A 17,896-nucleotide genomic window follows, 5' to 3' on the forward strand; every position below is an offset into this window, starting at 1 on the left:
CCCATTATTCGTTTTCATCAAGAACTTTATTGAACAACGTATTCACCGCCTTTTTACCCTACTACGTTCTGCTATTTTCCAGGCAACTTCATAATCTCATCTTCCCAAAACTTTTTATCTTTTTGAGCAAAGAAATGTTTCAAGTGTGTTTATGGTTTTCCAGGGAACTGAAATTTTTTCCATTAGGAGAATTCTGTAAAGACGAAAATAAATGGAAATCCAAAGGTCCGGAGAAATACCTGGATGAATCAGAATTCCCGGCCAAGCTGTAACGGTTTTGCCTGGTCATCAGAGAAACTCGTTGTCTTGTGTGATCCTTGGGGGAGATGATGCACTTTCTGCTGACCAAGTCCAGATGCTTTTCCTTGACTGCTGCTTTCAGCTGGTTTAACTGGGAGCAGTACTTGTTGGAATTAATCATACTCCAGCAAGAGCTCATAAAGAGGACTCCAATCCCACCACACATAAAACATCAGCTTCTTTGGATGAAGACTGGCCTTCAGGTGTCATTGGTGGTGGTTCATTCTGCTTGCCTCACAATCTCTTCCCTTCCACATCACTGTATAGTATCTATTTTTCATCACCCAATACGATTTGTTTTAAAAACAGAACATTTTTATTACCTTTCACTGGAGAATTGCATGTGGAAAGATGGTCGAGAAGGTTTTTCTCTTTGCTTATGAGGAACTCAAACATCACAGTGATCGACATAACCGAGCTGGCACAAGTGCTTCTCAGCGCTTGGTCTGGGCATTCCGAGTGCGGCAGCGGCCCCCCTGCGGCACACGTGACTGCAGCGGCCTCCCTGCGGCACATGTGACTGCAGCGGCCTCCCTGCGGCACACGCTGACTGCAGCGGCCCCCTGCGGCACACGTGACTGCAGCGGCCTCCCTGCGGCACACGTGACTGCAGCGGCCTCCCTGCGGCACACGTGACTGCAGCGGCCTCCCTGCGGCACACGTGACTGCAGCGGCCTCCCTGCGGCACACGTGACTGCAGCGGCCTCCCTGCGGCACACGCTGACTGCAGCGGCCCCCCTGTGGCACACATGACTGCTCTCGACGTCTCCACTGGATGGTCATCAGCGCCAACTGGTGCACATGGCTGTGCAGTATCGTCCAGCAAGAAACAACCAGCACGAAACTTCACAAACCACTTTAAAAAGTCAGCTCAGTCACCACACCTTCTTCACACACTGCATAGATATTCTGTGTGTGTTTCAGCTGCATTTTTACCTTTCTTGAATAAAGCATAATATGCCAAACATGTTGCTTTTTCTTCCATCTTCATTACTAAAATGGCTACACAACAATTCACCAATTGATTTTTTTTTAATACATGCTGATATGACAGTAGTCACAACACAATTTAACAAAATTGTTTTGAAGATAAAGACAACTAGATAAAGATAAAGCTCTACTAGAATCATCTATCTCAGAGGAAAAAACTGAATAAACTTTTTGGCCAACCCAACGGAAATGGACTGAAGAAGGAGCAATTCACTCATGACAGAAGACAAAACAAGCCCTTACTCCTCCACTCTACCCACCGAAACATTTACTATATCTTGCTTACAAAATCAGATTTAAGAACTGCTCTAGAGGACCACAGACATGGTAAGATTGATCTTTTATTAGATATCTTATATTACATATTCCCAAAAGATATAAAATCTTCCAAGAGAAAATATCAAAACCTATTGATTTCAAGGAAAGCAACATAATCAAAACGAAAGCAAAGATTTTCTTCCCGACAAAGGAATATGAAAACATTTCAGCACAAATACAACAAAGACATGGGAAGGCAAGTACAATGTTTTACAACACGTTTTACAGCATTTTGTTTTAATCAGTATTTGCAGAAAACAAGGACGCTAAGTTCTCAAACACTGCAGTTATAACTCCAAATTAAATTTTAAAAAAAGAGAGAGAAAGTCATGAACTACTTGGTCAACTGAACCTCTGCGATAATGAATGTAATAGAACCTAAGCTAACAAATATGCCACTGAGATCACGACTGAAGGGCACGGTTCGCAGCGTGTGCCAGGGACACCAAATCATCTAATCAGTTCTTGACCACAACCCAAAGCAAAGCATCCTCTCTTCATTTCCCTGATGATTTATTCTAAAAATAAAGAGCAGAAACTTGCTGGTGAAAGAGAATTTCCGCTTTACCTGTGAGCAGCTGGTGACCACACGCACTGAGTAAGACCCCGAGGAGCACAGGACAGACCCACCTCAGACACCACGGGTGGCAAGACCGCTGTTATTGCATCAAGAGTTTTATTTCAGCTGATCAGAGATTCCAGAGCGATTACGTACAACCACTTGAACCACAGAACACAGTGAACTCCTGTAGCAAGGTTTTACACTTAAGATGCAATGAAAATACTGATCTTATTCCTGGGCTTTGTGTCTGGCAATCCTAACGTCTGTAGATGTTCACAGAAATTAAGCTTGTTTTTTGTTTTAGTTGTTCCTCCCCCCAAAACAAGGAAGGAAACTTACAGTACATGTTTATTGCAAGAAATTACTCTCTTGTAATATCTTCATCAACACTAGTATTATTTCCTTAATAATTAAAGGCGAAAGAAGTTTGTGAACTTAATGGAACAATAATCTAAGGAGCTGCATCTTGACTGGTAATACAGATGATAACTAGGCTACATGATAAAACAGAAATGATGTTTTATTTCTGTATGAAGATGTTGGAATGGCAGGAGGTAAAATGGAAGTTTAAAGTCAGATAATACTAAACCTATTAGTTAACACAGAATTTTCAGCAGTGCACATAGTCAAGAATCCTTTCTATGCTAAAATGGAATACTCTAAATGTTGGTTTTATTTTAATGTCAAGTTAACAATGATCCCAAATAAATTTGATCTAAAGTACTGTAATGGCACATAGGTTTAGAACTTCATTTTGAGGTTAGCACGTACAAAAGTTTGAAGTTCACTGAACAAACATATTCTTTAATATGATAAATTATGATGAGTTACATATAAGTGGGTTTCAAAACGGCCTATTTTAAAGCATTCTCTCTTCAAAATGGTGAACTCTTGTGAAATGAAAACAGTATGTGGATTCTGCTTGTTACAAAATCCTAGCTTCAAGTTGCAGTCTCCTTGGCAGCAGCATATTTTAATTAACAATATTTTTCTTCCTTGTTTTGTTTTCTGACATCTCAGTACATTCAAATAGTCAAAATGTTTAGAGTAACATCACCACAAATTTAATGAAACAGATCAGAACGTGGCCAGCATTGTCAGGCAAAAATTATACAATTTATGTGTCATAGAAAGTACCCGCCCCTCCCCCCAGCCACTCCCCATCTTCCCCCAACAGTAATATGGACACCAAAAGATTTAACAAGACTTATAAAAAAATAAGGCACATTTATTCTGATATGAGAATTTTAAAATAGAAAACCCCTTCTCAGAACATCTGTATTCAAATGAGCTGTGTAAAAAGACACCTTGTGGTACCCAGAAGAGGCCATGGTACCTACGGAATCGCTTCTCCCAGCTTAGTGACAATGGAATAAATTGCACCTATCCCACATTGTCAAGTAATGAAAATATGCCTCTTTGTCTACTATTGAATGATTAAAATCTGGTATTTCTGGAAATGCTTACAGAGGGCAGGAAGGGAGGGCCAAGTGGTAGAGAAACATGTAAAAGCAACAATGTATCATCGGGGTTGACGGATTGCACTTTTCCACATATTTCAACACATAAAGTTCTTCTAACACGTATGAATGATTGCAACCATTTTGGCCATTAGCTATTACCCACCAGCTTTTTATCCCATTTTGGTAAAAATGGGTATTTTTGTAAAACTAACAAAGGGTCAGCAACATGAATACTGAGAACAATCTCTTTACAACCCCCAACATAGATATAATTAGTTAACATTTAACCTGAGATACAATCTGTTGAGAGGCTGTCTTTAGACATTTCTTCGTTTGTTGCATCAATTCATACTGATGATAGCAGTTCATGGAAGGAACTTAAAAAAAAAAATTAGTTTGTAGCATGGCTTTTTTTTCTCTCCTACTGTACTGGTTTAAGAAGAAGAATCACAGAATTCATGTCCTCACAGTAGCCAGAAGCTAAAATAATGTGCTTCTCTATTGCACATAAAACCAAGAAGTATATAAAAGCCATTGCTTTCCAATCCAAATCTGAAACCAGGTTCACCTCAAGTGGATTCGGAATGTGCTGATTTCCATGGGACTCAAGTTGATCTCACTTATATTTCGGGCGTCTGGAGGGGGATGCATCAGGGATAATGACGAAGGTGTGATGCTCACAACAGTGAACTTGCTGAAGAGCTTCTGGACCAGGATCTGAAAGTGAGTGATGAAAATCACACGTACAGAATAGCTTTGGAGAAAGGTAAGTAGTGCATCTATATACTCAGTGTGAGAAAAAGTAGAAAGTACGTTTGAAATTGTCTTTTAGTGAAAAAGCAGGGGCAGGGGATGGAGATTAAGTCCACCTCCACACACTTGAGCACAGAAGACAACTCTGAAGGGAGACTGGAACCCAGGAACAGGAGAAGGCTGTCTTCTGGACCCCTCTCAGCTGCTTAACAACGTATCGTATGCAAGGGCCTTTCTCAATGAAAGAAAGAACTCCTCAGACCAAGAGCTTTACACACGGCTACACCTGCTTTCAGTCAGTATTCACCCCAACAGTGGTGCTTCTCCACCGTCCTCCTGAGCCAGAGGAGCTGGGAGACAGGCCCCAGGCCCCCCAGGAAGGCCCTCACGTAAGGGGGTCACTTACAGCGTAGGAAGGCTGCTTGGAAAAAACTACTCTCACTTCTGGCAGTTCTCCTAGTCTGTCTCTCTGGGTCATCTAACCCCCTTAAGACTCAACACCTTAGTGTCTGATACAAACGTTCACACCCAAGTGTCTCAGATCTGCACTGAGAAGGGAGAGAGTAAGAACAATGAAACCAACGACAGAGACCCGTGCTCCCTCGAGCGCCTGTGACATGCAGCGTGGGCAGAAGGAACGGACACGTCGCCCAAGCAGCTTCAGGCCTCTCCACCGCCTCTCGTGCTCCCCTCTTTCTGGAGCCTCTGCTGCGCACATGCCAACTGTGCAGGACAGAACGGACTCCCTTGAGTCTGTCCGACACCATGTCTACGAGGTCTTCAAGAGTGGGTCAGCCAGCTGACTTGGTGTGGGAGGCCTGCCGCGTGCTGCAGACAGCCCCAGCCTGTCGGAGCCAGAGGCGTAAGCTGGAGGTTCCCTTCCCTCCGAGACTGGCTGACAAGGACCACCAGCAAGGCCAGCTTGAAGAGAAATCTGAAGGTGTACCCAGCGGTCAGTACTCAGCCTGAGGACCTGCTGGGCTGCACAGGGTGGACTCACGCAGACCCGCTTTATCAGAAGATCCGGGCCTGGGAAACAACGGCCTGGGGCGGAGTCCAGCTGCCCCATGGGCCTCGGCCGACTCACCCCACGGGCGTCTCATGTCCCCGCCACCCCTACTACAAGCCTGCACCCACTGTGTGTGTGCCAGTCGCTCAGTCGTGTCTGACTCTTTGTGACTCCACAGACTATAGCCTGTCAGGCTCCTCTGTCCATGGTATTTTCCAGGCAAGCATTCTGGAGTGGGCTGCCATGCCCTCCTCCAGGGGGTCTTCCCCACCCAGGGATCAAAGCCGGGTCTCCTGCACTGCAGGCGGATTCTTTACTGACTGAGCCACCACGGAAGCCCCCGCTGCAGTTACTTGGCCCCCGCAGAACATGGGGTTGCCTTCGCTGAACTGGATCATACCTGAGCTGTCTGAGAGAGGTGGGAATAGAGGGCTTGGGAAGCAGCCGCTTTGTGGGCTGGAAACGGAAAGCCTGAGACTCGAGGAGGCCCTGTCTCCAAGCAGCACCCGTCTGCCGGGGCAGCATGATGTCAACAAGGACAAGAGACTGAACACTGGACAGGGGCTCCACAAGAGGGAAAACTGGAGCAAACCTGAAGGTGAGGTGATGGCGTCCACAGAAAGGCAACGGACATCTCCTTGTCAGGATCATCTGCACAAAGCAAGCATCTCAAATCACACTAGACCAACAGGAAGAACAGGCCTTCGGCTCACCTTTCCCTGGGTTGTGGAACACAGCAGCCCGGTGTCTCTGCTAGAGAAGCGGCAGTCAAACCCCTTCCTGTGGAGGATCAAGGCGGCCTCGTTGGAATGCTTGCCATCCACCTGTAAACGAGCAGACAGCAAGATGCCATGGGGACGCTGAGAGCGAATTCTGACCCCACTGCACACCCTCGACGTCCCTGTCCCCAACCACGAATGCTCTTGTATCTTAAAGTGACTTCAGGCCTGCCCACTCCCATTCAGGCTCCTTGCGCAGCCTGCCTACTCCCCGGCGACACTGCCCTCCCCAGGCGCTCAGCTGACATTCTGAGAATCCTTGGCAAGTCACTCAGGCCTTGGTTTCCTCCACGGTTCCTAAGGACACGGGCTATCTTGTCCACATGTTACATACTGGTTTGTCAAAGTTTCTTCAAATAAAGCGTTTCATTTTAACTTACTTTTAATAAATCCATCAACTCAATAAAGGATACCTGAATTTGGTCCTTATCTGGCCACTGAATGATGTATCATCCATCTTAAAACTGAAATATGCTTCTTCACTGAATACTAATTTTTGTTAACTGCATTAACATTTTAAATCTTTAATGTATTGGTTCATGATTTTTATATAAGAGAAATTTAAGTTGAATTAGTTATGCTTATCACTTGCTAAGCCAGCCACATTTATTAGCTTGATGTATCATTTACATTCACATTACAGAAACTATTCTTCTTGCTCAGGCAAAAAGGAAAACACTAAAAATCACAAGTCAGCTACAGCGATCAGTATACACTTTCTTGCAGTAAAATTTCCTGCTCCCAATTCAAGTAACTGCACCCAATTCAAGTAACAATGCCTTGAATGCTTTAAGTCCTTGAACATTTAAAATTATAACCATTTAATCAATTTTACATTTTCTAAACCGGGAAATGTTTATGATAAATAAAATGGATTAATAAAATCTTTGGAAAAGTTAAGCAATGCACACTTACTGTATAGACACATGTATTCGTCCTTTTTTTTAATGTGACCACAGATACGAATATGCCGAGGTTCTTGATCAACCTTGAAAGTGAAAGTGGCTCAGCTGTGTCTGACTCTCTGCGATCCCATGGACTATATACGGTCTGTGGAAGTTTGCAGGCCAGAATACTGGAGTGGGTAGCCATTCCCTTCTCCAGGGGATCTTCCCAAACGAGGGACTGAACCTAGGTCTCCCGCATTCTAGGTGGATTCTTTACTGTCTGAGCCACCAGGGAAACCTTGGTCAACCTTCAGTCAGTTCAGTAGCTCAGTCGTGTCCAACTGTTTGCGACCCCATGAATCGCAGCACGCCAGGCCTCCCTATCCATCACCAAATCCTGGAGTTCACTCAGACTTACATCCATCGAGTCCATGATGCCATCCAGCCATCTCATCCTCTGTCGTTTCCTTCTCCTCCTGCCCTCAATCCCTCCCAGCATCAGACTCTTTTCCAAAGAGTCAACTCTTCGCATGAGGTGGCCAAAGTACTGGAGTTTCAGCTTTAGCATCATAATTTCCAAAGAAATCCCAGAGCTGATCTTCATCAGAATGGACTGGTTGGATCTCCTTGCACACCAAGGGACTCTCAAGAGTCTTCTCCAACACCACAGTTCAAAAGCATAAATTCTTCGGCACTCAGCCTTCTTCACAGTCCAACTCTCACATCCATACATGACCATGGGAAAAACCATAGCCTTGACTAGACGGACCTTTGTTGGCAAAGTACTGTCTCTACTTTTCAATATGCTATCTAGGTTGTTCATAACTTTTCTTCCAAGGAGTAAGCGCCTTTTAATTTCATGGCTGCAGTCACCATCTGCAGTGATTTTGGAGCCCCCAAAAATAAGGTTTGACACTGTTTCCACTGTTTCCCCATCTATTTCCCATGAAGTGATGGGACCAGATGCCATGATCTTAGTTTTCTGAATGTTGAGCTTTAAACCAACTTTTTCACTCTCCACTTTCACTTTCATCAAGAGGCTTTTTAGTTTCTCTTCACTTTCTGCCATAAGGGTGGTGTCATCTGCATATCTGAGGTTATTGATATTTTTCCCAGCAATCTTGATTCCAGCTTCTGCTTCTTCCAGCCCAGCGTTTCTTATGATGTACTCTGCATAGAAGTTAAATAAGCAAGGTGACAATATACAGCCTTGACGTACTCCTTTTCCTATTTGGAACCAGTCTGTTGTTCCATGTCCACTTCTAACTGTTGCTTCCTGACCTGCATATAGGTTTCTCAAGAGGCAGGTCAGGTGGTCTGCTATTCACATCTCTTTCAGAATTTTCCAGTTTATTGTGATCCACACAGTCAAAGGCTTTGGCATAGTCAATAGAGCAGAAATAGATGTTTTCCTGGAACTCTCTTGCTTGTTCCATGATCCAGCGGATGTTGGCAATTTGATCTCTGGTTCCTCTGCCTTTTCATGGTTCACATACTGCTGAAGCCTGGCTTGGAGAATTTTGAGTATTACTTTACTAGCATGTGAGATGAGTGCAATTGTGCGGTAGTTTGAGCATTCTTTGGCATTGCCTTTCTTTGGGATTGGAATGAAAACTGACCTTTTCCAGTCCTGTGGCCACTGCTGAGTTTTCCAAATTTGCTGGCATATTGAGTGCAGCACTTTCACAGCATCATCTTTCAGGATTTGGAATAGCTCAACTGGAATTCCATCACCTCCACTAGCTTTGTTCGTAGTGATGCTTTCTAAGGCCCACTTGACTTCACATTCCAGGATGTCTGGCTCTAGGTGTGATCACGCCATCATGATTATCTTGGTCGTGAAGATCTTTTTTGTACAGTTCTTTTATGTATTCCTGCCACCTCTATAGTCAACAAGAACAAGACCAGGAGCTGACTATGGCTGAGATCATGAACTCCTTATTGCCAAATTCAGCCTTAAATTGAAGAAAGTAGGGAAAACCACTACACCATTCAGGTATGACCTAAATCAAATCCCTTATGGTTATACAGTGGAAGTGAGAAATAGATTTAAGGGACTAGATCTGATAGATAAGAGTGCCTGATGAACTATGGATGGAGGTTTGTGACATTGTACAGGAGACAGGGATCAAGACCATCCCCGTGGAAAAGAAATGCAAAAAAGCAAAATGGCTCTCTGAGGAGGCCTTACAAATAGCTGTGAAAAGAAGAGAAGTGAAAAGCAAAGGAGAAAAGGAAAGATATAAGCATCTGAATGCAGAGTTCCAAAGAAAAGCAAGGAGAGATAAGAAAGCCTTTCTCAGAGATCAATGCAAATAAATAGAGCAAAACAACAGAATGGGAAAGACTAGAGATCTCTTCAAGAAAATTAGAGATACCGAGGGAACATTTCATGAAAAGATGGGCTTGATAAAGGACAGAAATGGTATTGACCTAACAGAAGCAGAAGATATTAAGAAGAGGTGGTCAACCTTACTAGGGCATAAAATTTTTTTAATGTGCTACAGAGACATCTTTTCTGAATAGCTGCCAGCATTCCCAACACTGATTTGATTTTAATGTGACTGAACAATTTAAATCTGTCCTCACCTCAGACTCTTGGCTGGAATAACCTGTTTTATGACATTTTACACTGGTATTTTACAGTGGTACTGCTAAAAAATTTTTTTGAAGAAGAGAAAAACATCATTTAGGGATTGTGAGTCATTACAGGACCATATAATACACATAGCAAGTTGAAGTAATATGATAAAGATTCCTAATGAAATTTCAAACAATTTCATAGCCCCTAAATAGCATGAAAATAGCACATTAAAAAAAATCTTGTATTTAGTACGTATAGAAGGATAACAGTTATGCCAATTTTGAAACCCTGGAATACTCTTTTATTCTTCCTGAGCACCAGTCTCCTCGTCTGTAAAGTGGAGCTAACACATGTCTGCTCTCCTCACAGAGTCATGCTGTGAGCTAACCCACTGAGAACACTGTGTAAGGCAGCCCAGCTCGTAGGGCAGGTTGTGCCAGTGCAGAGACTATAGACATGAGAGGGCCACCGTCTGGGCTGGGAGTCAGACAGCCTAAGATCTGTAGCCTACTTCTGCAATTTACCAGCTGCTGATGTCAGCAAAACTGTTTTTCCTTTACCATAAAAAAAGAGATAAAAAGAGGTAGCATAATAAGGACTTAGCCCAGGGTCTGGAGCAGAGAAAGACCTTAATATATTATTATTTATATCAACATCATCCATCAAATAAACTGGTTATTTTCATAACAGTTACAAGTTAAACAATATTCTCTTTTAACTTCTTATTCACAAATTTATTTTATTGGCATCATAGCTTTGTAACTATGGAGTCAGGATAGTCCTAAACTATATGTCCACAACTATACATCAAAGTCCTAAGAGTTCTGATTCAAATTCACGAATTAGACGGCCTCTTAATTAAATTCCAAAAGCACTTATCACTACTATCCTTGGCATCTGGCCATTTTAACTCACTGCTGCTGCTGCTAAGTCGCTTCAGTTGTGTCCGACTCTGTGCAAACCCATAGACGGCAGCCCACCAGGCTCCCCCATCCCTGGGATTCTCCAGGCAAGAACACTGGAGTGGGTTGCCATTTCCTTCTCCAATGCATGAAAGTGAAAAGTGAAAGTGAAGTCGCTCAGTCGTGTCCGACTCTTAGCGACCCCATGGACTGCAGCCTACCAGGCTCCTCCGTCCATGAGATCTAGACCATCATTAAAAAAAACACTGATAAGCAGGCATTGTGAAAATTCCTGTAGAACATTTGTCCTTGGAATAATGACTGTGTAAGGTCTTTAGCAGACTGAAGATGACCAAAAAAAAAGTGGGAAGGGAAACACTTTCAGGATTCTGCCACTGAGACTTAATTTTAGATAAGAGATTTAAACAAACAGTACAAAAGTGGAGATTAAAGTCATAAAAATTAATTTTCACTTGCGGGGAAAAAAGTTTTACTTTCTCTAAAAACTAAAATTGCATCATTTTCACAAGGACTAAAAGACTAATAAAATGGCATTCATCTTGTGTAAGTTTTTAAAAATCAAATAATCATGAAAGGATCAGTTTTCAAGCAAAAATACCTGAGGCAAAGGAGCAGTTTTTCAGTTTCAAAGTCTGTCTAGACATTTTATTTCCAAGAAAACTGTTTTTTTAAAGTAGGGAAACTGTGATTTTAACTTGAATACGTATGCAGGAAAACCAGTTACCCTCAAGTAGTCACAGCATACGCTCTAGGAGAGCAAACAACTTTTGAAAGACTTTTTATATTCATTAACACATTAATAAAATCCAGACCTCAAAAAGGGCGGGGGGGCATGGGTAAGAAAACTTATAAATTTGAAACTGCATCATCGCTGTGCTGGATGAGTGTCAAACTGTCCTTGTAGAACAGATCACCGTTGGGGCTGAATCACGGTGTGGATGTTCCCAGGCTGTGCCAGGAAAATCCACTGTAGAACTTATCTCAGAGGAAAAACCAACACTGAGTTTCTAGACTAAGCAGGGCTCATAAAACTTCTCCAGCGACAGGGGAAGGCTGGGCAAGAAGATCTGACTACAAGTGAGGTCGTCAGGTTCAGAGAAGGCTAGCCTGGAGGCATGGGTTGGCTCCAGCAGGAACCCTCACCAACGGTTGATGCAGCCTTCTGAGTATTCCACTATTACTGAGCAGACAAGAAGAAAGCAAGCCGGGTATTGCCCAGCGCTGTCTGCACAGTCCCAGGCAGCGAGCAGGGGTCTGGAGTCAGCCTCCGAGCATCACCGCTCCCTGGCTGTGTGGCCCCGAAGGCTTCCCAGCAGCCCCAGGCCCGCCCGTTTCCTCTTCTACATAAGGGGCACAGGTGCCGCCTCCTCTCCTCGTGCTGCCGTGAGAGCTAAACCAGGCTCACAAAAAGCACTCGGTGCAACGCTTGGGACGGAGGCGGCTTTAGGTGCGTCGTATTGGAGCAATCTAAGCAATCAGCAATAAACTATATAAGGAATACACATCAAAGATACATCAAAATTTACTGTGGCAATAAACTTCAGCTTTCTCCAATTAAAAAGAAAGTGCCAATATTTTTATTTCAGTATTAGTAACGGTGAAGCTGCTGATGACTGAATGATCACAGTTGAGAACCTTATTAAAACTTTGTGCTTACTACGTGCCGGCTGCTATTCTACATGCTTGACAACTATCAATTCACTGGGGCCTGACAGGGCCTCTCTCGGGTGACACTCTCACCACCGCCTGGCCACCGGCGAGGACACTGGTGTCGGAGGACGCAGGGCCTGCTCTGAGACAGCTGGGCAGCGAGCAGAGGCAGTGCCCTTGGCCCAGCGGGCCCGGCCCCCAAGCCTGCACTGGCGCAGCTGCATTCTCTGCCTCTGCTCTGCTGCGGATTGGTGCAGACCGACACCGGCTTCAGGGGAAGGAGGAGGATCGCTTTTGACTTGATAAAACAAAAGGTTATCACTTGAGATCACTTAAGGAGACTTTCCAGCTTCTGATCTCAGGCTAGAAAATGGGAGTATTTAATCAATGGTTCCAACAGAGCTAAAATAATGATTTACTAACACATTCAGAAAGAAAGGTTTAGAAGTTATCATTTCTACCCATTTACTACCTGCCCAGCCATCCACTCATCCCATTTTAAGATTTAAGGCCACCCTGAAAATCACACCACATATGACAGTCTCTTCTAAGCAAAGGAACAGGCAGATGCTCCTTCCCCACGGTGGATGGGAACTGTGCAAATATGAGAGCGGAGCCGCTCCTGTGGGGTTCACAAGCCGTAACTGCTGCGAACTGTGCACGGTGCCTGTGGACACACTGCCTCCTGAGGAAGAGATGGGCCCGACTGTGGCGGGACTCTCCACGGAGGTACTGACCCCGCCCTCCTCAGGGACGCGCCAGGCACGCACAGACGACGCCACGGCTCCAAGCTGCTCAGATTCTTTGGCGATGCTAAATGCCTCTCATATTTCAGTGCATTCTGGCAGGTGGCAAGGCTAGAAAATCTCACACTGTGTTACAAGTCCTGAGGCAGGAAATAAGCAGTAGAAATGCATTTTCCAGGGCACTTGTTAAGATGTCAATAACAGTTATCCTGTTTTAACCAACAAGGTAGCATGACAGAAAGAAAGGGGAAGGTGGATGGGTGTCCTCAGATAAGTACAACAAAGAACATTTTTTCCCAACAATTTTCACCTTTCCAGAAACTAGGGAGATCAATAAAGCACCAATCAATTCTTTTAAGAAAGGCAAAATAAAGTATAAACCTTAAACTCCCTCTTACAAGAAAAGGAGGGGGTGGTGAAAACAAGTTGAGAGAGAAGACTTTATTCAGTAAGTGGTGCGGACATTGAAATGACTGGTTAACTCTCTATAAGAAACAGTTAAGCCCAAACCAAAATAAATCCCATACATAATAAAGAGTTACATTTAACACATACAGATAGAGAGGAGAGATATACAGACAGATGTCTAGGGATGAGGGCTTCCCTGGGGGCTCGGATAGTGAAATGGCCACCCATACCAGGATCCTCATCTGGAGAATTCCATGGACAGGGGAGCCTGGGGCCTACAGTCCACTAGGCCACAAAGAGTCGGACACAACTGAGTGACTAACACTTTTCACTTCACAACTATGGATAAATGAAAAAAATATATATTTGAATATAAAAGCAGGGAAAACAATCTGCAAGAAGAGCGGATGTAGGTATCACTGCTCAAAGCATCAAGGCAGTATGGCTCCACGACGCTTAGCTAAACAGCTTAATCAAGTTCCTCCTCATCCCTGGAAAATCAGCATTCTAGACGGAACTTTCCATTCTAGCTTGATCCATGGCTCATCCTCCCTTGAGATTCTCCCAGCATGCCCTCTCCCAAGGCTCTCTTTCCCTAAATCACTTCCCTCTCCTGAGGGTGTGGTTTTCCCAGTTAGTGCACTTGAGTGGTACTCCTATTCCCCAGTTTTGAAACCTTCACAGAAGTTTCTGTTTATAACTCAGGCTGTTGATAGTGCAAGAAAAGGGAGTGATGAAGAGAAGAGAGTTGGACACCAGATACACAGGATGAGAAGGCTAACATTTAAATTCCTTAACAGTGGCTGGAGCACACTGGGCCATACAGCTGTGAGGCAGGGTTTTACGACATGTTTGTTCTCCTCTTTATCTGACTACAAATTTATGACATAGTTAGTTAAAAAAAAAAAAAACTATAAACTAAAAAAGCAAACTATGTCTATGTAAAAACAAGCTCATCTATCAATATAGAATAATTTTTGAAAACTGGACTTTTTTTGTTGCTGTTTTGTTTGTTTTTCTGGAAAGCTGGACTTTGAGGACAGATTTAGTAAATCTTAAAATCTTAATGTGACTCTCTGAAATCACAGTCAGCACCCAGGTTCAGAAGGGCTGGTTGTGGCTCCTGATTCTGCCATTCACAGGTAGGTAATTTAATTTTAACTATTTATTCTAACTCTTACTTTCCCAATTCAGTAAATGCAGATAACAGCAATTTCTAGAATCACTAGGAGAGTTTTTAAAAGTTACTAATTCCTAAGCTCTCCACCCCAAATCTACAGAATCAGAATCTCAGAGATGAAGACATCTGTGGAAGTCTTTTCTATAATCTCTCTGGTATCACCTGGACACAGTGAGTTTGAGGACTTTAGCTAGAAAAGCTGCTAACCTCAGGGGGTTAGCAGACCCCCCAGGCTCCATGTGCTCTCTGAGCTTTGAGCACACAGAGCCTTCCTCCACTAGGAGTGGGAGCCCAGGGCTGGAGCAGGGAGCCTGCAGACAGCAACCTGGAGCAGGGAGCCCAGGGCTGGAAGGGGAGCCTGCAGACAGCAGCCTTGAGTGGGGAGCCCAGGGCTGGAAGGGGAGCCCGCCTGCAGACAGCAGCCTGGAGCGGGGAGCCCAGGGCTGGAAGGGGAGCCTGCCTGCAGACAGCGGCCTGGAGCGCAGGCCGGCAGAGGGCCCCCCATCATGCTACGGAAGGAGGGGTCAGGCAGCAAGGGCGATGCACCCGTTATGTTACTGAAGTCTGCAGACACTTTCCTCGTGGCAATACTGTGAGGTGATGGGCCAAGGCAGATCTCCAGTCTTGCCTGGAGGCCAATCTCTCTTGACATTACTTCAGTGGGAAAAACGCACTGCAGTCTCTAAACAAAAAGCGCACTATTGCATGCTGGGAGATGCCAACACACCAAAAACAAGAACACAATCCAAAATGTCTAGCTCTGCCTTCTGGATTGAGTTACTTTTGTCTTTCTTCTAGTATAACCATGGAATTACTCTGGGTACCTTTTAAGTACTAAGTTTTCTTTGAATGAATACGCACATCAGCGTCCTTTAATGATTACTTCCCCATTATCAGAGATTAGGGGATGGAGAGCAATTCTTTAAAGAATCCCTTCAGATTCCTGGCAAGTTTTTAAACTGTTAGAAATATGTGCTAAGAGTCAAAGACTAACAGAGAAATTGGAACCAACTGATATCTAATGCAAAACAGCCTCAAATATTTCGTTCTGACCACGTGGTTAGGCATTAACTTACGCCTATGGCATTTCAGTCTGTATTCTTCCTGGTCAGACTGTTAAATCGCTGTGTTTCCTCTGCTAAAACCCTGGTCTGCACCTGTGTTGGCATGTACTCTAAGTATCCTCAGGACAACAATGTATGTCTACAAAGAGCTTCTGTTTCCAAAAGCTCTCACAGCATTATCTCACCCGTTTCTCATACCAGACCTGAAGCAGACGTATCTGCCATCAGGCCCATTTCATACACGGCAGCGCAGTCTGTGGGCACGCAGTGGGCATGCAGCGGGGGTGCAGGCGGTCTGTCTGCCCAGAGGTGAGAGGGGCAACGGGACGTCACGTGACCGCAGCCAGTAGGGGCCAGCCTGCAGGGTCCACGGCTATGAACCAGCTGGGGAAAGTGAAGTATCAGTTGCTCAGTTGTGTCTGACTCTTTGCGACCCCATGGGCTGTGGTCCTCCAGGCTCTTCTGTTCATGGGATTCTCCAGGCCAAAATACTGGAGTAGGCAGCCATTCCCTTCTCCAGGGGATTTTCCCAACCCAGGGATCGAACCCAGGTCTCCCACATTGTAGGCAGCTTCTTTCCTGTCTGAGCCACCAGGGAAGCCGAACCTGGTGGGCAGTGGGGTTTATTTTGGCTGCACGGTGCTGGCTGTGGCCTGGGGGGTCTTGGTTGCCACGTGCAGGCTCTTAGGTGCAGCATGCAGGATACAGTGCTCTGACTAGGGCCTGAAGCCGGGCCCCCCGCACTGGGAGTGCAGAGCCTGAACCACTGGACCACGGGCCAAGTCCTGGCAATGGAATTTTTAACCACAAAACTGATTAGCTCTATATCCCAGGAAGACAGCCAACAGCAGGAAGAATGAAAGAAACAGGTCACCACGACAAAGAGGTAATCTGGAAAACAAGCGACACCTGGAGGAAAAACCCTGCACTCTACACCCCACCTCCACCTGCAGAGGGACAAGCCTCCCAGAATCAGCTGGGCTGCTCCCAGAACGCCGTCACAGGAGAGATTCCCCGAGAAGGGAGGCTGAGGAACAGCGGCCACCATGGACCCGAGAGCCCTGGGCGCCTTCCGCTTGCTAGTGCCTCCACCATCCCCGCCCAGAGGGCGCAGCCGGGGGCTCAGAGGCTGGCGTCTCCACTCTCTCCTATCTTTCTCTCGAGCCCAGGAGTCAATGACAGGTCACCTCAGCGAGGCTGCCCGTCTCGAGTGTGTTCTTTCCCAGAGTCAGAGTAGACCCGCAAAGACCACAGCAAAATCCTAGAGAGTGCTCTCAAGATGCACTCGTTCAACAAAGGTTTACACAGTGCCTACTGGGTGCAGATTCTGCTCTCAGAGCGGGGACACAGCAAGGAATCTCACGGCTCCGGCTCCTCCTTTCTGACCGGCACCTCCTGCCTTCAGGCCTTCCGTGTGCTTGTAACTCTTCCCGATGCCTCAACCCCCAGAAATCTGCGAAGTCTCCTATTCCCTGACTTCCTTCAGATTTTCACTCCCATATCACCTTTTCTGCAATGCCTTCTCCAACTGTCCTATTCCAACCACCTCCTGAAGGTGCTCTTCCCTCCTTTTCCCCCTTCAAAACAACGCTTATTACCATCTAACGTGTGTTCTCTGAGTTCTGATCCTCAGTTTTCCCCTCGTACTAGAATCTAAGCCTCAGAAAGGCAGGGCTCTTGTCTGCTTGGTTCAGGGCTGCGCCCCTTAGTGCTTGTAGTGGTAACTGGCACATAGCAGTTCACTCGTGCGATCTTCTGTGCACCCGTGACACGGGGGTACACGCACAGGCCTCTAACATCCACTTGTATTCGTCATCACTCGTCACATGTATTCTCGTACACACTCAGACGTAAGTTCCCTATTGTGGACATCCAGTTTTAAAGCACTAAGTGTCCAAATTTGTATATACTGATCCTTCCTTTATTTGATATGCTTCAGTTTTTTATTCTTAAGCTAAACATTTTTTCCCTCTTATGCTGTCTTTGAACATGAACACTCTCTTCTTTTCACATGCAGGTAATTTTTTTATATTTGTCACAGAATCCATAACCACTTACTATTTCCAGCTAAGTGTATGTCAATCCACAATATCAAAACAGCTCTACAAAACATAAAAATGCCAAACCTCTCATCTTTTTTTCCCCCACAAATGCAATCTGACTTTAAAATTAGGCACAGAGGTAAACCCAAGCAATCTGAGTTAACATTCCATACCTAACAAAATCTTCCCTTGCTACCTCCTCTAACATATCTTTATACCTCTCCTACATAGCTGGTTT

General features: G+C 44.9%; 1 protein-coding gene across 1 annotated transcript in view; it reads right to left on the reverse strand.

The window, feature by feature from the left end:
• Nucleotides 1-1,615: 1,615 nt before the first annotated feature.
• Nucleotides 1,616-17,896, reverse strand: part of MAN2A1 (mannosidase alpha class 2A member 1) — a 211,600-nt gene continuing 195,319 nt past the window's right edge. The window contains exons 21-22 of the mRNA XM_027545470.1: nucleotides 6,109-6,219; nucleotides 1,616-4,350 (exon numbers count right to left, since the gene is read on the reverse strand). Of these exons, the coding sequence (XP_027401271.1) occupies nucleotides 4,198-4,350; nucleotides 6,109-6,219 (264 nt within the window). The 3' untranslated portion in view covers nucleotides 1,616-4,197. The remainder of the gene's footprint in view (nucleotides 4,351-6,108; nucleotides 6,220-17,896) is intronic.

Source organism: Bos indicus x Bos taurus, chromosome 7 (assembly GCF_003369695.1).
Source record: "Bos indicus x Bos taurus breed Angus x Brahman F1 hybrid chromosome 7, Bos_hybrid_MaternalHap_v2.0, whole genome shotgun sequence".
NCBI lineage: Eukaryota > Metazoa > Chordata > Mammalia > Artiodactyla > Bovidae > Bos > Bos indicus x Bos taurus.